Raw genomic sequence first — 23,132 nt, forward strand, 5'->3', positions numbered from 1 at the left:
AGCTTACTGCTCGACAATAAGCTATCGTCGCGTTATCATCTATTGGATTTTTTTTATCACAACGGTGCTTAAAAACGAACGAAGTTCTCAAAAATTAATTGGTTCTTTACATTATTTAGTTGAAATTCACGGAAGTTTTGAAGTACCTTCGATCTAGTAGATGCTGGTTACTATCATGCTGCTTTTTCATCGAATTATCAATCATATTAAAACAGAGCAGCTCCCATTTGGTTCTTAGTGAATGTGTAACTAATTCCATATATGAAGGAATGACGTCATGGTACAAAAAAGAAAATTACAAAGTTTATAATTTTGCGTAATGACTGGTGTACGCATGAGTTGATATCTGTTTCATCCATCGAATTTTGGCAGTCTTGTGTAACTCGAAGGGTGATTTTAATTGGTATCTTCAAAGTACTGATGAAACATTGATCTCGTGTGAAATCACGTTAGTATATCTTTACCTATAGATTAACCTCTGCGTCTATTTAGCACTAGTAGGACCATGCGCCCGCTTACTCAAGTAGAACAGTAAATATAATTAACATACATACAAAATAAATTAAGCCTCCACATGCTCTATCCAGGATTGAAAGTTAGTTATACAAGAAGTTAAAAATTACATGAGCAACAGTGGGAAATAGTGGATATGTAATGGTCAGTGATTAAAAAAAAAGTGGCGGTTCGACATAATTTGAGGATGAAAAAAGGTCAAACATATTTGATTAAAGATTATTTTCCACTAAAAATTTCTGTAATGAGCTAACCTATTCCTCGATAATCGATTTTCCAACAAAGTCAGTAGGTATATAAAATGGTCAATAGCCTTTGGATGCAATGTTGAACATTATTATCGAATTCTTGAAATAAAACACAACATTGATCTTGCAGTAAATATGGAAATTGAAAAAGGAAAATAGACTGGAAACCTTAAATCTTAACAATATCTTAGAAATGATTTAACATTTACACCAAAGAATATACATATAAATATTAAAGAATAAAATGTATTTTTGAATTGAAAAATACGGAAATGACAATATCTTGAAAAATAAATCCAACAATAGACTAATTACTTATCGAAATTACCAGTTGTACTATCAAATCGAAGTTTGTCCGCCTCAAGTTTACATATCGTTAAATTTAAAATACCTACGTTTTAATCGTCATACACATTTTGTGCGAATAAAAAGAAACCTCAAAGCTTTATTAAGGTAAGTGATAATTTCGCGCACAATTTAATTTCAATGGCTGATACTTCGATGATAATACAGGAGAGCGTTTTTAGCAATATATCCATAATTCATTTGAATTTTTAAAACAATAGTGGCGGACGCAGTACCTGCTTCGCTGCTTATAGTCAAGTGAATTTTTGATCTTGTATTGAAATTTGCTCAGAAGGTGGCAATTTTACGGTGCGTGATGACATTAATGGCTGGAAGACTCGGTAAAAGCATTTTTTTTGCATTAAACTGTTTTATATTCGGATGAACGCGTAAAAGTACTCTCTCATGCATGTTTCTTTACATTTTTATTTGCGTACGGTGCAGGTGTATTTATAACAAACACAACTTGCAATGAACGAGTCCTTGTGACTTGTATTAAATTGTCATTGTCAGTTTAAATAAATATTTGAATTTATCTCAAATGTACAGAAACGATTTGGTCATTAATTACAGTGAAAATGATTATTATGAAATAGTTTTAATTATAATTAATACCAATGTAAATTGGAATTAAAATACCGAATTCAACAATGAATTCAGTTGTAGGTTATGTCATTATTATAATCCTGATACACATCATAAGCGCAAGTACATTTCAAACAACAAAATAGTTTTCCTTGTTTAGTAATAGTCGAGTAGTTTTTCATCACTAAAAGTCTTAAAGTTCAACAAGAAACCAACAAAAATGTGCTAAAGAAACACGCTACATATTGAAACCAAAGTATTACGGTTACGAAGCTAATTAAGCAAATAAACTATCGTTCGTTAAACAGTACACAAATAGATGAAATTAGGTTGTAAATGCTTAAAAACCGACGGACAATAAATAAATGGGGCGACAACGGGTCAGAGTCAACGCCAGTCAATACATTCTAATCAGTGATTTATTGCCACTAATCCTGGGCTCAGCACAAATAAGCTATCTTGTCGACTTAATGTTGTATCAGCTCAGGCGTGAAACTCCCGCGCATCACTAAGTGGTCCTTCCAGTTTCCACTCGAAATATTTTAATAAGGCCTCACTGCTCACGCACCCTAATAAAAACACACACGCACTCAACGACACGAACTCCTTAAAACTCTATCCGTTCGAATCCAATTTATTTATAATAGTAGCGACACTAAGAATGTACATTTTTGCTCTAAACGGTGTTAATTTATTGACCGTGGGCAGATAATATCACCTTTTTTTCCTCATTATTAAAGCGATTACACGAGAAATTATACGTTAAAACCACTAGTGAGCCCTTGGCGCGATGATCCAGTATATCAATGTAATTCTTAACGGCATATTTTTAAGAGTGTGTTTCGATCGAACAAAAACTCAAGTCCAATAATACTTTCGTTGACGAAATCGCCTTATTGACTCGCTAATAAAAAGTGTTAAGTTATGGCCAAGTTATGCCAGTTGCATTAATTTTGATGCTTAACCTGATAAACAAATTAAGGTATATTATGTTAATAGCTTAATTTATAATTGAATTTGTTACGATGTGTTCATAAGAAAGCATTGTTACGATCGGTGTAGCGTATCTGTTCGATGTTAACGACAAATTGCGTGAATATAATAAATGTACTCGCTCACTCAATTTTATATATTAAATTTATATATCCACTGAATCCTTTATGCTGAGAAACATTTTAATTTTTATTTTAGCCATCAACGGATCGAGTTCAGCTCGTAAAATTTTATTTCACAATTAAATTATCAGATTGGTGGCATTAAGGGTGTTGTTTTGGATGAGAATAATTTACTTATGTTTTGCAGTAGAACTTATGCTCTTTAATTCGTCTAATACGTACACGGTTATTTTGAATGGATTTATAACGCCAGGTCTGTCATCGTGGGAAATGATAGCATGCGGTAAACAACGAGTGTGCGGCTTTGTAGTTTGTCTTCGGAGTTTGTAATAAACTTGACTTCTAAGCCTTTGACACGTTGCAATCATGCGAGGCACATAATGAATGCGCACGGATTTACCGGCCTCGGTAATGTGGATTCACAGAAAGTAACGCCCGAGGCTCTCTCATTATAGAAACACGGTAAAAAGTTGTTTCGACGATATACACTCATAATCGTGCCAAATCACAGTTATAATTCCATTATATTTGTCTCTCTGTTTACTTTGTAGAACTCGTAAAATCCGCTACCGATTTTTATTTCATACATTTTTAAAGTTATCATTTTATGACATAAAACTGTTTCATCTTACGTCCATTTTATCATGAAATAAACATATTTTATTGTAAGGAATTCAATAATGGTTATTACATTTTTAGCAAATGAATAAAAATATAAAACAAAATCTATTAAAAATCTGCGTTAAAATGTTTCATAAAGTTTTTTGGTATCCAATGCATGTTAAGAATATTATTAAGATTAATTAGTCGTTTTTTTAACAGTACCAGTATCTCCGTCATCTTCAACGGGAGGTGCCGGCGGCGGATCCGGGACCCCTTTGTACCCTGGTGCAGCGTCTCATCCCCTGTCTTCATTACTGTCGCAGCAACGGCTTCTGGAGCTGTCCAGATTCGGCTTAAGGCATTATGATATCGCCCACCATGTTTTGTCTCAACAAGGTGCTGTCACGAAGTTGCTTGGTGAGTTTTCTTTGTAGATTGTTCGGAGATATAGAGCTGTCAGATTAAAATTATGGTTTGAATATAAATGTTTTATGTTTAAAATCATAGAACAATGTTGAAGTTTCCAGCCTGTAGTCTTATTAAGAGTTTAAATTTATTTTTTATATAGTTTATTATTTTATTAATTAAGACACAGTTTTTTTCATATTATACATAATATTTGTAACGTCTGATATTTTTCTCAATTTGGCCTTAACACAAATAATATAAATCACCTGTAATAGCAAATTATAATATCTTAAAGCAGTATTTTGAAATTTTTTGATTGTGTGAGCCAACGATTTCAATGTGACCAAAAATGACATAAGATGAAAGCTTAGGTTTTGGGATTATAACGTCTGTATCTTACATTTAAAGACAGTTTTTTAGATAGACAGAAGAATACATTTTTTTTTAGATAGAAGTATTAAAATTGAATAGTCATTTTGATGTTCACATATAAATAAAGTATGTTTGTACTTTGCTATAATTCTCGATTACTAATCAATATACACATTTAAATTTAATTATGTAGGAAAATCGATAGCTAGAAGCAATACTTCTACTATTAATTAACAATTTACCTTCCTTCAATAGTCTTCTAATAGGTACTTTAGTTAGTTGTAGGTTAAAGTTCATTTTCCTATCACACTGTAGGATTAACCATTGTAAAAGGCTTATCTATATTAGTTTTGTTCATCAGTAACTCTCTTAATGTTTGCTGAGTGGCTAAAGATGTGTAAGGTCTAGCGTAATCATGATGAAAAACCACACCCCTTCTTTTGATTAATTCTGACCGCTTTCTTTAAACTTCTTGCTTTAATCTCATCAGTTGTTCGTAGTAGAGTTCAGAATCGATGGTCCTGCCTGGTGGTAACAGCTCATAATGAATAATGCCCTTCCAACCCCAACACACACAGTATCACCTTGTTGCGAGTTAACCCAGGTTTCACTACAGTCTGTGAAGCCTGACCGGCCTTTGACAACGACCTTTTTCGCATGTTCTTGCCGTACGTAATCCACTTTTCATCACCAGTTATCAGCTTCTTCAAAAATGGTTCGGTTTCATTACGTCATAGTAAAGAATGACAAATGAGTACACAGTTCATTAGGTTTCTTTCAGTGAGCTGGTGAGGTACCCAAATATCGATTTTTTTTGTGTACCCAGTTATTTTCAAATGCGCCAAAATTGTTTTGTGGTCAATTCCCAGTTTTTCAGCTACGTCGTAACTACTAATATGCCGATCTTGCTCCACTTTTTCAAAAATTGCATCCATTTTATCCGTAATAGGGCGACCAGAGAGACGTGCATCTTTGACATCAAAATTTCCGGATTGAAAACGCTTAAACCAAATTTGTGCTACTCTCACAGACACTGCACTTTTTTCGCGGCTTGCGTTGCATTTTTACCTTTTTGTAGTAAAATTTTAAAATGTATCGATTTTCTTCATTAGATTCACTCATCTTGACAGTAGGAAAAATAAATAAAAGTCACACATTTTCCTAATTTGAATTTGGAATTATCTTCTTTCAAATTTAAACTTTTAATGATACCAAAACCAGCCAGATACAAACAGTATAGCAAAAGAGATATTATTACAAGTTAATACATACTATAACACTAAAAGACTTATTCCCCAACCTATTATATTAAAAAATATTAATTAAAGAGTTTAAATCGTAAGATGATTAAATTTTAGCAGTAGTTTTAATAATGTTTACGGCGCGCTACAACCGATTTTTTTCATATAGTAAATCTATTCGCCGTTAAATTATATAGATCGTATTCGCGTATAAAATCCGTGGCATCGAGCATCACAAAATACAGTTTAATTATGTAGCGGGTAATTTTTTTCTGTACTAAAAAACTCTACTACGATGAAGAAATAACACTGTCAAGTAAATTGAAAACTGAAAAATTTATAACTTTGCGTAAATACCTGTAATATATTGTTAAGCCGTACGGGTACCACCATCCTGCCTACATATATCGGGAGCTTAGTAGACTGCAATTGAATCACCTGCAATGCAATCGAGACTTTGATTTCATGTGTTAAGGTGGCATTCACTTTGACACATCTAAAGACTTTTAACATCAGATGTGTGTGATTTGAAGTTATTGATCCTTTTAATTTGTGCTAATATGCGCTTAAAATAAATAATAGTGTAAAAAAACCAACAAAATACGCGTTTATAGAAAATCCAACTAAAAAATAGAAAATAAAGTTTAATAAATATGAATTAAAAATAGTGTAAGCAAAAAATATTTTATTGTAAAAAAGCGTGGGATGCTTTTCAGGATATTATCAAAATAACCCTTCTACTCATATCTGTTCATAAAATGTTTATAACTACTGATACCGCGCACCGCACGCTTTTTTTACAATAAAATATTTTTTTCTTACACTTTTCAATTCAAATTTATTAAAATTTATTTTCTATTTTTTAGTTAGATTTTCCATAAAAAGCGTATTTTGTTTGTTTTTTTAAACTATTATTTATTTCTCATTTTTTAGTTGAATTTCAATTTGTTTAATTTTTTTCATTTTTTTTTATATTTAATTGTCATCGGTCCTTAACAAGTATACCAAATTTTGAGTTAATCCGACGTTTTGAAGGGGGTCAAAATCATGTTCCAAGATTCCGTTACAAACCCACATACGTCTGAAGCTAATAAAAGCGTATTAAAAAAATACCTTATATATACAAATATAGTACCCAAGCTTAGGTTTAAAGCTAAGAAAAAAAAGTCATTATTTATTGTATTATGATTCCATTTGGCACATAAACCACGCCACTATAGATCCAGGAATAAATTAATAAACAATGTTCCAGCCAATCCGTTATTTGGCAACAAACTGTATTTAACTCCAATTAATAGTAGGCTAAGGCAAAAAAATCTCAATCGTAATTAATCAACGATAAGGCATCGGCAGTATACTGACGAAAGCGCCTATTGACGAAAACTTAGATTGTAATCGATTCATAAACCTTGCAGCGTGTTAATTATAAGCCACCGGAGCGCGGACGTATGAGCCTGCGCTGCTGAGACTGATTCGCCGCGAGCATTGGCTCCCAATGCTGCTTCGATCGCTGATGTGAGAACTATTTTATCCGCGGTGATTTTTCACAGTCGCAACCTTAAATTATTGGGGTTCTCGCCTTTGTAATTATTACTTTTGTATTTTGAGACACTCCGATATTTTTTTTAGGACGATAAAACCTCGTTGCACCTGCACCATTATTGTGTGTCCGAAAATGTTTTGTAATTATGAATTATTTTCGATTTTTTTTCTCGGCCTTTAACCTGAAATTAGTCTCCAGAAGTTTTGAAGGGCCTCTGTAATTAAAGCGTTCCTTGATTAAGGTAAACAATGTATGGGGCGGTAATTATTGCTGTGTAATATCATAGTTAGTTTAACTGAAGCGTACGTTTGGCATGACATCGCAAACACTTGGTCGAATGCGATTAATTTTTTGAATTACATCTCTGGAGGGGTATTATTAAAACACGTGGAGCACTTTGTATTTGTTTAAGAGTCGTGAACGAAAGATATTGAAGGCACCCATGCGATTATTTCGAACTGCACGCTCTATCATTATCTTCCCTGCGTTTCCTTACAAAAAAAGTTCGAAACCTCAAAGCGTATTCATTTTAAAGTTATTTTTTTTTATATTGGAATAGTTCGGTATGAATTTCTACGACAGAAGTAATTTAATTGAATCTAGGTTATATCGGTCGTAAGTTCCTTAACTTAGGGCCGTAGTTTGAGTGTCAATCAATTTCCGCTGGTGGTGATTTTGTAACGTCACGTGGCAGGTTCCCACGGAAGCCTGGCTAGGAACCGCCCAGGGCTGTCATGTACAACCACTTACGTATTTAATACACGTACAAGTACATAGCCTTAGCTCGCGAGTCATTATCTAGCCCAAACAATTTTCAAGCTGACGGCATGGAAATGAGTACGTATAGATAACGTTGCTTGGTTGGCTTTAGTTTTAAAACGGCTTATGAATGCAATATGAGCACTTTAACAGATTTTATATTTGATTATCAAAGCTGTCAAATACTGGAATATTATCGATTTGAAGTTTCTTACATTGTGCGAGTAATTTTATGAAAATCATTTATGTTTGTATATATGAATGAACTATTAAGTGAATTTTGTTCAAAGGTCCAAGATTTATTTAGTCTTTTGGACAAAGTTCCGAAGGTTCAGTTTTGTAAACATAAATCCTTTCAAATCCATAATTTGAACCGGGATTCGTCCGTAGGGTTTTTTTCTCTGTGATCTTGTGAAAATTAAACAATTTGTTTATTTTTTGATGAATTTATTGCAAGAATAAAATCTATTTAACTTTTCTAAATCAATTACGCATAGACTGTTATTATATTTTATGTATAGAAGCAATGAAATCACAAAGCGAATAATTTCATATTTAACCTCTTATTTTGTTTCTTTATAGTCAAATTTGATTGTCCACTAATGATACCTACTCAAGATGATTGCCTGCGGATCACCGCAGCGTATAATGAATCCATATTTAAGCATTCATCCTATAATCAAAACTGAATTATCGGGGTTGACATTTTTTCGACAAAAACGATGCTTTTTCTTTTTATGCTCCAGTTCCTGCGGTTAATTTGATTTTTTAATGTTCCATTTCGAAGACATGATGTTTTTAGAAATCGACTTGGCTAGTTCAATTACAGGTAGCAGTAATTATATGATATAGTAATGCTATTAAGCCTTTAAACGTTCGCGTGAATGTGACATGACGATCGCTTTATTGAATATATTATGGACGTGGTGGTTTTAAGTAATGAACGGGGATGATTTTATAGCGACTTTTCTTTAAGTCAAATTAGTTTTAGTAAAACTTATTCTTGTTTTGTTTGTGAGTTTTCTGATTGTCTCGACACACTACTGGCAATGTTGAAGAGTAGTTTGCGGGTTATTTTGTGAATAATGAATGAATGAATGAATGAAATTTTTCTGATGGTAGAACCTCTTGCGAGTCCACGCGGGCAGGTACCACCACCCTGCCTATTTCGGCCGTGAAGCAGTAATGCGTTTCGGTTTGAAGGGTGGGCAGCTGTTGTAACTATACTTGAGACTTTAGAACTTATATCTCAAGGTGGGTGTCGCATTCACGTTTTAGATGTCTATGAGCTCCAGTAACCATTTAACACTAGGTGGGCTGTGAACTCGTCCACCCATCTAAGCAATAAAAAAAAAAGAATAGAAGTGTGTATTTACATTTAAAATAAACATCAAACGCTGTTTAGGTGTGATTGCCCTCAAATTATTTTGTTTATTAATGTTTGATCTTTAGCACATCACTGTAAAATCGATTTCATTGAGTAACGTTTAGAAGGTTTCAAAATATCTATGTAGATCCGTTTTTTCAATAAAAGAAGTGTATTAACAAATTTTGGTGCATAATTTTATATCATCATTGTTTAGAGTGATTTTTGTAGACTGCTCCTTTGAATGCAGGCTTGGGCTGTTTCCAAATGAAAAATCGATTAATCACCGAATCATGGCATCGTTAACACGTATCGCATTATGTTCAATAAACCGGGCTATCCAGACCCACTTTGCCGCTTAAGATTTTGATCTATTAGTCGGATGACAGTGCATTACTGGCGGAGGTACACTAGCGCCAGTCATAGGGTAATGTGAAATACCCCTAATACAAATTTAATTAACTCGATTCTGGCCTTTTCTGCGTCGCTTAAAAGGTTCTTTATAGAGGAGTCGTTTAATGAGTTTAAACCATTATTGTGGGTTGTGTAGAAAATTACTAGGCTTCGTTTTGGTTAAGTATTGTGTCTTCGATTTACACTTAACTGGATCGATGATGAATGATCGTTTACAACTTTTGATAGTGAATTTACACAAATAAGTAGAATGAAGGAATAGATTTGTGCGTGTTGGGGAACAATCAATAAAGGGTTCCGTAGTTGAAACGAAAATGTTCGGGACGGAAATAAAAAATTAAGCATTACCGTTTTTTTTTAGTTTTAACCCTGTAATACGTTATATTGTTGAAAACAATTTTAGTTCATACTTTCAATGTTTGCTTAGAATTGTTCGCTGTTATTTTAGTTCATTTTTCGATACACAGTTAATTAAATAAATAGTCCAATAAATGACTTTTATATTGTCATACATATATTTTAAGATGGACGGCCACGTGATATATGTAGCTATTGTGTAGTAATACTGATGTCCTCCGATTTTATTGTAATTTGCAATGATATAGCTACAATAAACAGTCTTTGGCTAATACGGCCATAAAATACGCTTGTTGAATGAAATGAAATAGTAAAGATGGCGTTACACTATCTGTCACCGGAACACTAAGTGTCGGTGATGTTCAATTTAATGAAACCGTGAAGATTTTTTAAATTTTTCTTTGTAAATTTCATTTGCCGAATTCTGATTATCCTAGTAAGGATAACGGATGAAACTGTTTAAAATATTGAATTGTCATTGGTCTTTAATAAGTAGGTGCTTAGCCTACTCCTAGTGTTAGAGCTGAAGGCGTCTAATGCAAGAGACATTGGATCTGATCTAGATCCGTTAGGACCTGTACTGCAATTTTAAAAATAGTAGTCTGAGTTTTATTCAATCTTGCAATAAAGTTTTAAATGAAATAGGAATGTACGTAAGCTAATAACTTAAAGCCTTTGACTCCAAATATTGAACAGCTTAAATAATTACAAGAATTTTAATTTTTCATCATGTACCAAACACACATACACATACTTTATAAGTAGTTGTATTTTTTTAAATTCCTTAAAGTGGTCGTGTTCAAGAGGTAAGATCGCGCCGGGAGCACACGCGCGGTTTTCACGCAAATAATACATATTTTGCAGCATTTTCAGTGCCTCACACGATCCGCCTCTGTCTAGGCAATGCCAATAATTGGCCCCGGTCATGCGATTACGTTTCTAGCCGATTTAATTATCGTAAAATGATCGGTGTGCCGGCCTGCCGCAATTTAGCTATCAATCAATAGAGAACGGCTCGAGTATCGGCACTCTACTGGTAATGGCGATATGGATTTTCAATAGTTACAGCGGAACAGGTGAAAGGCGATGTCAGATTAAAGAGAAACAATTCGATTTGTAATGTTCTCAGCTGTTGAATTAAAAATCATTTTACATAATAAAAAGTTTTTATCTTCAATTATATGTAGCATTCTTGAGAAAGATACATTTATTGATTACTAAGTGGCGTAATTAGTTGGTTCATAAACATAGATGGTGAGTGCAAAGATAGTAGTGGCGAAAATGAGTAACTAGCGGCTTGGTTGCATCAGCAGTGGTCTTCGCTGTGCCCCTAGCATTGCTGATGTCCGTAACTAACGGTGACTACTTACAATGAGGCGGGCCGTGTGCTCGTCCGCTTGTAACAGCAATTAAAAAATAGCCCAATCCTAGAGTCGTAGTTATGTGTAAATAATTAAAAAATGATACAGAACGCAAGCCATAAGAAATATAATAAAAATTTTGGTGGCACGATAAATACGGAAACACAGTTGTATGTGTATATGAATGTGTACATATATGTATATGTATTTCACTGGATTGGAACACCGTGCGTAGTTCGTTTCCAAATGATTCTTGTCCACCTGATGGTTGTCTGGAAGAGATCGCTCTTAGCGATAAGACCGCCTATTGTACTTTTTTGGGTTTAATGTATGTGCGATACAGTAATGTTTATTTATTTTTTGGTGTACAATAAAGAATTCTCTCTCTCTCTATCTCTCTCTCACAGTTGAGGTGTTAAACTGTGACTGAGGCTTAAGGAAAACGTTTCGAAAGTATCAGTGATGCGGGAACTTCACAATTATATTTTGTTTTCGTAACGGTTTCAGCGGCGTTATTTAGATCAATCAAAAAGAAGATTCATAGATTTTTTGTTAAAATAAGTTAATTGACAGCAATTTAAGCCTTCGTGGAGGTTTTAATATATCTTATGAATTCACAAACGTACAGACTCTAAACATAATATGTGTTCAAAAAAGGAAGAAAAAAAAGGGTACACTCGTCAACATAGTTATATATTAATAAAACACACTAAAAATGCTCAATTTATCAGTCAATAGTGGACATTCTTGAGAATAGTTACGAAAGTCTATGACCGGTGTGTGTTGCCAGTGATGACATACGGCAGTGAGACGTGGTCGCTGACAATGGGCCTTATCAGTAGGGTCACTTAAAGAGCAATGGAGACGGCTATGCTCGGATTTTCCCTGCGAAATTGAATTAGGAACGAGGAGATTCGCAGAAGAACCGAGGTAACTGACACAGCCCGAAGGATTGCAAGATTGAAATGGTAGTGGGCAAGGTGCACTGCCCGTAGAACTGATGGTATTACAAAAGTATTCAAATTATTTAAATGCTTTTTTTTAAAGTCACCATGGTTTGATACTACAGTTCTGCATTTCTACTAATGGTTCCACATCACAAGTGGGCGACAGCATTCACAATGATTGTGTCTATGGACTCCGATGGCCACTTAATATTAGTTACCTACATCATAGTAATCGTCAACATAGCAAAAAAGCTACCCAGATCTAAATTAGAAACTATGTAAGAGAAGGGTTTTATTATTACGCGATTCATGTACTCTAGTTCTGAAAGATAATCAATTTGCATATGAATAATATGTAAATACAATCACAGTATACTCGACAAAATCAGATAGCGCCACTGTTGTATTTATAGACATGACTTGGTAGAAAAAAGTTGATACACTTTTGCCTATTACGTAAATTATTAAAATTCAAAATATCAAATTTAAAGATTGTATAAGAATACATACATTTGGAAATCTTTTTGTAAAATTTAAAAAGAAACTTCGTCACCTATTAGGGCATGGAGTCGCAGTCGTCCTGCAGTGCTGCTATTTTACCGTTTTTGCCGCTCAGCCCTCGTTTTCGGCGGTGAGCTTTAGTTTTATCAAGACATAAAGGCCCTTATGAATTCATCTTGAATAGCGTTGACAAAAATGTGAATATAAATTATACGTTGAATAATTCAGCGTGTTATCGGTATGGACGGGAATGGTGTGCGGCAAAAACGTTCCGTGGTCGCCCGCCGCCGGCAGGAATGCTGCTGTTAAGTTTTTACGTAATTGTCCTGAAGCACGCACTCATCCATTATCTAACTTAAGTATGACTAACTCCATTGTGCGATGTATTTTTTATTTATCGAGAATTTAAGCCATTAACTCCGGCCATGGAGTAGCGTATACGCAGCGTTCGTACAAAACGAACCAGCTCGGAATCTAATTGGTGCGCGATTATTTGTAATCTTTGTAATATCGACGCGTAACTTCCTCGTCATCATTTTAATCGATCGTTATGTTTGAAAACAAAAACACGAAACGTAACGCGAAATGAATTAAAAATTCAGACCTCGCACGGTCGGGTTTCATTTAGCCCGACGTCAATGATCCTGAAATTATAAATACTAATTTGAGACTCATTGTTATTCTGACCGCCGTGCTCGATTATCGATTTTTTACAGGACCGAACGTCCACCTTCCTTTAAAGTAAGAAAACACAAGTCATTTAATGTCCACTCGAAACATAAATTCAGCCTTCAGAACATTAATATAAGAGCTGAGAAGGAAAATCTGTTAAGGTTGTGATACAGAGAATCGATTCGCGACAAGTAAATTGCGTTTACTCACGTTTAGCGCTCAATGAAATTGCATCAATCGGTAGCGTGTTGCTATTACTGGCATTTTTATTTGTGACTCTAATTTGATTTAAAATCTTTTATTTATTTCTTTGCGTCGAAAACAGGTGCCATTGCACTTGATTAATTTTACCGCTTTCATGAATCACGAACATCGACACACATTTCATAGAAAAACTAAAACAATTATTTCGGATTTCAATATTTTTTTAGAGTGAACTGTAGTTCGTCTTATATTTTATCCACTGTAATCATTTTCAGTAAACTTAATGAAGTGTTACATACATTGAGCTATTATTATTTATAATTGTATTATGTTATTATTCTGCAACAAAATGCTAAATTATTATTTTTTTCGGTTGATTTCATTCCAAGTCTTTTTGTTGTTGTTTTCTGTATTGTTATTATGCTCGTAATGCCTTCGATCATTCAATTTCATATATTATTTAGAGATCTTTTATTTTGCTAGTTGATAATTATGGCAGTTGTGATATTTTTGGGTTTAGAGGAATTCTTCCTTAGTTATTTCTTGTTGGGGGAATGGTGAGGTGGCAGTGGTGGTCGTAACTTAACTGATCGATCTTCGGAGAGACATCGGAACAATCTTAGTGAGCTGGTACAGTTTCGTCTAAAGCTTCGTCTCTTAAAATTGCTACGCTTTGCAACGATTAATATGTTAATCTAGAAGAAGATTGAAGCTTTTTAATTTCAAACTAAACAGGGAACCGCCTCCATTGAACGTTAATGCCAATATTCACAGCCACTACAAAAAAAACTCTTATACAAGCGAGTAATGTACGGTAAATAATATTTTAAGTATCTTTTCAGGTACATTACGGCCGCCGGGTCTTATAGGAGGTAGCAAGCCGAAAGTTGCTACACCCGCTGTAGTATCCAAGATTGAGCAGTACAAACGAGAAAACCCAACAATATTCGCATGGGAAATACGTGAACGGCTTATATCTGAAGGTAATTTGAAATACTATACTAATACTACTATCTAAGTCTCGCCATAAATGTTGTTACAAAGATTTTTTAAGCTATTGCATAGATTTTATCGCGGGCGTTGAGCGCGGCTTGAGAGCGGAATCATGAAATTCCATAACGAAAAAAACCTTCCACCCCTCACTATGCCTACTATGTAGCTCGCGTTCAACACATTCACACGTTGCGCTTGTGTAGTGTTTAAAGTAAGAAGTCTAAACACCGATTTATGTACTATCAAAATATGTAATATAATTTCGTAGGTAACACAACGATAGGGGGTGATTCGTCCATTTTGCAATATTAAAAAACAAATTACTTTTTCTGTTACTTCTCTTTGCGTATCGCCTTTAGGCAGTTAGTCTGTATTGATTTTATCACTTGACTGATTTATAAATATTCGGAAAAGTAATGATAGGCGTCGCTTACAGGTTGCGAGTCGTAATTTTATTAATTTCCCTAGATAAAACCTTTTTCTTTCGGACTTGCTTGCTTGTTTCAGTTTATCTATCAATAGCACGTATTGCTAATTTTCGATTAATACCAAGTGGGTAGAAAATTTCAAGTATTGCATTTAACACCGTGGGTACCTTTTGTAATGCTACCACAAAGATTGTCGCAAAAATTAGTAAGCACAATGACAGGTTCCAAATTCAACTGTAATCTCATTGTATTTATTTTTATTTGTAACAGAATGATGACGAGTATGTGGATGTATTTAGCATAAGCTGTTGTAATGCTTTATGCAAATATAATATAATTAAGTGCTTTATATTGAATTGAAAAGGTTTTGTTCTTTTATTCTGTTAAATGAAAAAGCTACGCCACTAAATCACCTTTTTCTCTGGATAATAAGCTACGTACATTTTTCGTAGCGGCCATTTTATACAGTTGCATAGTTATGATTCGGAATTTTTCATTTCTATATGTTACAACATTTTTTCAAGCTTTATTTTAATTAAAAATTATCATTTAATAAGTGAGTGGCAATTTTTATTATCTATACATATAAAAATGAATTGCTTTTCGTTAGTCTCGCTAAAACTCCAGAACGGCTGGACCGATTTGGTTAATTTTGGTCTTAAATTATTTGTGAAAGTCCAGAGAAGGTTTCAAAGGTATTTATATATACGAAAATGCTCTAAATTAAATAAAGATAACAATTTTGTTTGTCCTTTGATGTGTCCTCCATCGGACGGATTCCTTTTGTCTTTTATCTATCGATTGAGGCACTACGAAGTCTGCCGGGTCAGCTAGTTATCAATAAATATCAAATTGTTTATTTAAACGTTTACATCGGACGATCAAGCTAGTTGTTCTTCATCTAAAAGATTCAAAACACTTAACATATGAACCGCCAGCAATAAGCGTTTACGAGTAACGGTTAAATTTATTGAGCAACTTCTCGCTTCAGTTACGTTTATTTTAATATGTGATATGAAAGCAGGGGATACTGTTGTGTTATATCTAATGCTGCTATTAATGCCTAAGGCATTCACGACCGTGTGCCGAGCCAAACAGTTGGACACATAAAGACATGTTATAGACACTGATAATTTCACGCACTTAAATATCAAATAATGTACAAAATTGTCAGAAAATATTTACTTAATTCTTTGAACATTTATTTATGTACCAGATAATCATTAGATTCCTTAAATTATGTCATCCGTGACCACGAACACTGTAAAGTTTTCCTAACACCAGAAATGATATAATAACAGTAAAAAACACTAAATTAAACCGTTAGAGTAGTCTTTAATTATGTCTACGACTCAGGAAAAGCAAAGAAAATATTATCATATTATACTCCCTAAATTAATTTTATTTTTGTGTAAAATAAACTGAAGGGGAATACATACCAGTTATGAAAAATATTTTATCAATTGCTTAATCTATTGCGCGCATCTGTGTTAAAGGTACTTCAAACGTTTCTTTCAAAATTAAAGCTAACTCAAGTTAACTAGATCATAGATCAATTTATGATGTTTTAATTTCACATTAAATTTGGTTTTTTATATATAACAATTTTAGTTCTTAACTAGTTTCGCTGTTGCCATAAATGTGCCAATAAAAAACCCGAAAGCGCGCAGTCCGTCATTAACTCTAGCGTGTTTGGTTTAAATTATACAACAAGAGCATTACGCGGGCAGAGCTAGATACCAGTAATGGTTGTCAAATAATAATAATAATAGTTGGCCGGTGTGTTATTATAAAACGGTGAGCGCCGCGCGTAATACCGGTGACCGACTCACGTTACCGGGCGGTGCACGCAGACCTCGCTTGGACGACACGATGTGACGAGCCTATTCAATATCACTCGATACCTTAAACTATCATTCGTTAAGGTCACTAAATTTACTTAACACTATATAATATTTCAATTCCAGAATGTTTTCGAACATTTTTTTTTATTGCTTAGATGCGTGGACGAGCTCACAGCCCACCTGGTATTAAGTGGTTACTGGAACCCATAGACATCTACAACGTAAACCCACCCCACCTTGAGATATAAGTTCTAAGGTCTCAGTATAGTTACAACAGCTGCCCCACCCTTCAAACCGAAACGCATTACTGCTTCACGGCAGAAATAGGCAGGGTGGTGGTATCTTCCCGCGCGGAATCACAAGAGGTCCTACCACCAGTAATTAAAAGCATTATAATAGTTTCGAAAGCACTGCCCTAGATCAGTATTGCATTATTCGATTATGGTATTTAAGGCGTTAGATTATATCGATTCACGGTTGGATAGGTCAAACAATCAACTATTCGATTTAATTCGATTCCTAAGAGCAGCCAACAAATATTGACACAAATAGGTTTGTGTCTCAAAGTCTGTAATATTCGTAGCTTGACTGATAATTGAAATAAACAAACTTCTAGTTGCTAACGTAATCTATGTTTTGTAAGACATTAGGCCACGCTTTTGTTTATCTGAATATTTGTGCATGCTAATCTCAACAATGGCTAATTCTAATACGGTGTTTATTTAAATAGTTTGACAAATCATAAATCTATTTATTCTAAAAAGGGAAATGAAATTGTTTTATTTGAATTTTGTAGTGCTACTATATCAGAAATTCTAAAGCGTAAAAATAACTATACAATTTATACTCTATTTCGTAAGCAATTAAATTACAATTTTGCAAAGAAAACTGTCTCATCTTCAGGAATACCCTCGTTTTCGTAATTACGCGAACATTTCCAAAAAGAAGATTCTACAGCATATAAATGAATATGTGTTTAATGTAGAGGACATTGTCATAAAATTTAGAAGTAGCTAAGAATGTGAGGTGAAAAAGGCATACGTGCAAATAGCTGAGATGATGCTAAGAGTCATGATTGTATATTTAAATTTTAAATTTGATATCAAAATAGGTCATCATTTTTTAATCATCTATAGATTTATTACTTTAGTTTTACTACTTTTAAAAGATTATTTTTCAACCCAATTACCGAAATACGGTTGCGTAAGAAAATGTGAGCGCTTTGTTTATTCGTAACTGTATACTCATCCAATTAAAGGATCTGGGTATTTGAGTAATGAACTTTAGGTATTCAGTGTCAAACACTATTTGGGAGGTCAATAGTTAAAGCCATGAAAGTGCAACCCCGAATTCGGTCTAATAGTTTCGTAAATGGCCGCCGGATTATGGCAGCGGATATTGTAATTCGAGAATATGTATTAGATTTAAAAGTATCTATGTGCGGTCAACTAAAGAGTACATTATTTCAGGTTGCTGTCTAAATATTCTCTCTTTAGTCTTAAGATTTAAACGACTTTTATCCCTATTAATTTTCAGCAAAAGCTATTTGTTTTAGTGAGACATAGTGTATTTTGACTGTAATTTACAAGCATTTGTAAGTGACTTGCTAGGCGCTATATTAATGTAATGTGAAATGTGGTTAGGCTAACGGATAGTTTTCAGCATACTGCTCCTCAAAGGGACTTAATAAGATTTGTTTACCTACCAACATAACTATAATTAAACTTAATTCAAGATCACTACAATGAATATCATTTCTGGAACTCTTTAAGCCTTTGCGTACCTTTTAACTTTGTTTAAATTTTTTAACTATTTAAATTGCTATGTTTTAATAACATTGATGGTCAGCACTAAAAGGTATATTGTTATCGTTCGGAATAAGTGCTTGAGTAGACCAGAGCAATTTTATAAAAAAAAACTAAAATGTGGTGTCGTGGGACACCAGGTAGGAACGAAGTTCCTTCGGCTAATGTAGAATCGACACAATTTCCAAAAAAAGAAATGGTGCTCAATTTTATGTAGGTTTTCTTGGTTTTTCTCTTAAATTTTGCTGATTAGTTTTTATTTAAGTACGGGAAAGTATTTAGGAAATTCAGTATTTTAGGAAATAATAAATTACGTAAAATAAATTTTTTTTTAATTCAAATTATCAATTAAAATAGCAAAATATATCTCTTTATTTTTGGTTGACAACATAAAATTACATAGAAATAGAAATAATTACTAAATAAAGAGAGAAGGGATTAGAGAACGAAAAGAAAGAAGGAGAAAGAGAAAGGTATTATACACTACTCGCTTGTGTATGCGACTGTCGCGCCTGCGCACGGCTCATTTAACAGTTTTATTCCACGCACTTTTTTCCACAGATTTTTTCTTACGGTTTTACTATCACATTTTTTTCAGTTCGGTCGCGCAGCAAAATCCCTATCCCCTCCAAGCCTGCCGTAAGGAACTTCGTTCCAAAAAGATTTTAATCAAAATCTAGGTAATATACAAAATCATTTAATGCGTAAAATCTAATAATATTTATTAAATTGGTACTACCGATGAACTCTGAACATTAAACTATGTATATAACTAAATTCAACTTTTCCTTGCATGAGCTATGCTGGTCATTCCTGGCATATCAAATTACAATGTCCCCACGCTATACACTAAGAAATTCAGATCTCGATGGGCGTCTTTGGCTGTAAGGCCGACGAGCCAATTGCGATAATTGCCTCTACGACACCTCTCGTGGCTATGCGTGACTTTAAACATTGACAGCGCACATGTAAAAGACTTAAACGCTTACCGTATCAATCATCAATATCAACCTTCGTCTCGATCTCACAAGGTCTGAATTTGTACAAAAATCCGCTGTACGTTTTTTCAATGGATTCAGAACATTACATGTTTTCTCTAGCTAGAAGTGCAGGGTGCGTGAGATCGCATGTGGAACTGGTTTCGCTTACAAGACTACTTCTTCTTACGATATCGCTGGGACCGGATTAAGCGACGATAACATACTTGATGGGATACGCCGTGTGCTAAACTGAGTTGTTAAATTGGTCCACAATCATTAAATCCGCAGGGGGCGTCGTAACATCGCAGCACACGATTCGGGAATATCCATACAAAACAAGTTTTATTTGCAGTGGATTACATTATTGAGTTTATTTATCAGTTATTTATGGAAGTAAATAAGGGTTCATTAGAAGTATAAGAAGATTATAAAATAGGTAGTTGAAAAGTTACTGAATTCAAGTTTTTTACGAATCTCATTTGAATAATTTGCCTTTCGCATTGGCTACAATTATTGATTGTGGAATTAAATTGTCTACTCTACTTGACGGCAAGTTTTGTGTTTATTCATTTTAAATAATAGTACCAAGTATTAATCAGGTTGTAATGCTTTTATTATTAATTAAGACTTTAGTATATTTAATGGAAAATTTATAAATGTTGATTGTTTTGTTGAAATTCTGAACATGTCTTCGGGAACAAGGCCCGAACAATTGCTCAGTGAGCTCTTTTATTTTTTCATGTTTTTTTGTTCTTATCTCCTTCGTCGGCTGACATTATCGTCATTTGTTGAAATGTGTTTAAAATAATTGCTCGAGCGCAGTGAGCGCCCATGCCTCCGTTGTATGCGAAAATTGCACGCGATCTCTGGTCGGTTGTTTTGCGTAAATGCTCACATATTTGTCGTAAGTGGTGGAATATTTAAATAATTCTCCCTTATTTTCTGTCAGACGTTAAAATTTTACAGTTAGGTCTTGCGGTTTCTATTTGTATTATTTATGTTCACCGAGATTGGGAAAGCTTCATCTGATTTCGACATTGGAATTCCTGAGCGGGGTTGTAGTTATGATTGATTCAATTAGATTTGACGATGGTCTCGCTGTATCAAAGTGTATTGACCGGTCCGGACCACCTGCTGATGAAGGAGCCTTCGACGATGTGCTACAAACTATTAGAGTCTATAGCGTTGATATTTAATAGAAAACTGATCGAGAATTTTATATATAACTTCTCTTTGCACTGGTAGTTGTTACTAAATGGTAACCAGAACCTGTAGATATGTATGAGACATGAGGTTGAAGTATTTTAAATAACAGCGATTCAACTGATCAAAAAGTTATCCACAATTGCTTTGTTAGAGAAATAGGCAGGACGGCTTAGTCTTTGTTTCTAGAGAGAGAGAGAGAGAGAGAGTAAATTTAATTTTATCTGTTATTTAATCTTTTAAAAATAATTGAACTTTTAACAGAATATTTACATTAATATAAATTAAGTTTGTCACTATTCTGTTTTTATGTTACTCTATGGTCCATTTAAGTACCTCAAGTGATAGAATTTTAATCAAATTCATAACAAAATGATCACTGACGATTTCTTGGTATTGTGGTCAGCGCGTGCTAGCTTACGACGTGCTTGCCTATTGAAACTGGCCAAATTGATTAAATATTTCTTATAATGGTTTCTGATGAATTTAATTTTTGTGCAGCTAACATCGAAGCGAACATAAAATTGATTCCTTTGTGTGATGGATGTCGCCGGCAGACGCAACAGCCGTTGAAGCGTAAAGCCGTTTCAGTTTCTGTTAAAAAAAAAAACTATACGCGCGAATCGAAAAGAAATTTAGTATCTTTTTGACTTTACGGATGGTGGTAGGACCTCTTGTGAGTTCACGCGGGTGGGTAGCACCACCCTGCCTATTTCTGCCGTGAAGCAGTCATGCGTTTCGGTTTGAAGGGTGGGGCAGTCGTTGTAACTATACTTGAGACCTTAGAACTTATATCTCAAGGTGGGTGGCGCATTTACGTTGTGGATGTCTATGGGCTCCAGTAACCACTTAACACCAGGTGGGCTGTGAGTTCGTCCACCCATCTAAGCGATAAAAAAAATACTAATATTTGTATAATCGTGGAATATAATGAGTTAGTTTTGAAAACGTTGCAACCTCTTGAACGGCGAGCGTTGTTGCTCTCCGAGAAGCGGTTATCAAAACAGAGCGGCTCATCGGATCCGGCTAAATTTTAATAAGGTGCCCACTACCGCCTTTGTTAGTGATGACATAGCAATTTTACACAATAGCTTGCGCAACTTATCTACTAAATCGATATCGGTTTACGAGGCGTTACGGGCCGCTGTCGCTACTGACCAGGTTTGATTAATTACATTCTTAGGTCAAAAATAAATGGGTTGTGCTGGAGCTGAAATTATTGACTGGCGCCGATTAATTAGCGAAACCGATGACGCGTGGTTTTACGAGGGGGTGTTAAAATGTTTTGAGTAGGTTGTAAAAATGCTTTTGTAATTTATTATTTATCCGTTAATGTAGTTTTTATGGCGAGCACCAAGCCATTGCTTTATTGGTTCAGTTCATTCTACGTAGCTTATTTCTTAATTCGTAAACGTTCTATAAATCAATCTATTTAACTCAATTTTGAGGCTGTTCGGATGGTCGCGCCGGACAATTCTTGTAAATTTTTTTGACATTTACTAACAAGGTCCCATCTCATCCAACATTGTACGGTCGAAATAAATCAAATCGATCTCTACACAGCTTCCAATAAACCGATACATTTATTGATTTGTTACAGTATTAAATTGGTTCCCAGCAGTGCATCGCCTTAACATTGTAGCCGGTCATTTCGGGCGTCACGCTCATGATTTTTGAACTCATTTATTGACTACAATCTCCTAATCGATGCATGTACTTAACTCATTTATACTATAAGATGATAAACCGTTTCTGTTCCCCTTTGTGATAAGTAGATAGTAAGTATTATTCGTACTTGATTGAGTGTTATCTGGTTGTTTTAAGTCTTAAATTTTGAAGTTTTGAATTCGATGGTAGTGATGATGGTTTAATAAATACTGAACATAATTTTAAAAGAGCGATTCTTAGATGTCAAATTTACCAGGGTAGCGGTATAGTTCATACTTAAATCTTACTAGTAATAGAGGTTATAGCGCTCGAGAAATACTGTTTAGGCCCTTAATTAAGGCTCCTTTGAGTTAAAAAAAAGGCGTCATATCAAAATGAAAATTATCAGTTAATTTATCTATATTGTCTATCTACATAGTATTATCTAGTATTGCCGCTTAAGACACGATATCTTATTAAGGAGAATGAACTAAACTTCAGATATAAGAAGACTTCAAAAATTTCAACGCAGCCATTAAAAAAATTACATTTTTTTGGCCAAGAGAAATGTGTTTCATCTTTTTTTTAATTACGTGTGTGCCTTTAAGTTGAATTTCAAGTTCATTACATTTGCAAAGCGCTCATTGTAAGGTGAGCAATGACTGCTAATTGAAATAG

The 23,132-nt window shown here is 34.3% G+C and overlaps 1 protein-coding gene across 1 annotated transcript in view; it reads left to right on the forward strand.

Annotated features, from left to right (window-relative positions):
* LOC114248513 (paired box protein 6 homolog) overlaps nucleotides 1-23,132 on the forward strand; it is a 45,541-nt gene that overhangs the window by 9,105 nt on the left and 13,304 nt on the right. Inside the window, exons 2-3 of the mRNA XM_089732363.1 lie at nucleotides 3,629-3,826; nucleotides 14,397-14,537. Of these exons, the coding sequence (XP_089588489.1) occupies nucleotides 3,629-3,826; nucleotides 14,397-14,537 (339 nt within the window). The remainder of the gene's footprint in view (nucleotides 1-3,628; nucleotides 3,827-14,396; nucleotides 14,538-23,132) is intronic.

Source organism: Bombyx mandarina, chromosome 13 (genome assembly GCF_030267445.1).
Source record: "Bombyx mandarina strain Sakado chromosome 13, ASM3026744v2".
NCBI lineage: Eukaryota > Metazoa > Arthropoda > Insecta > Lepidoptera > Bombycidae > Bombyx > Bombyx mandarina.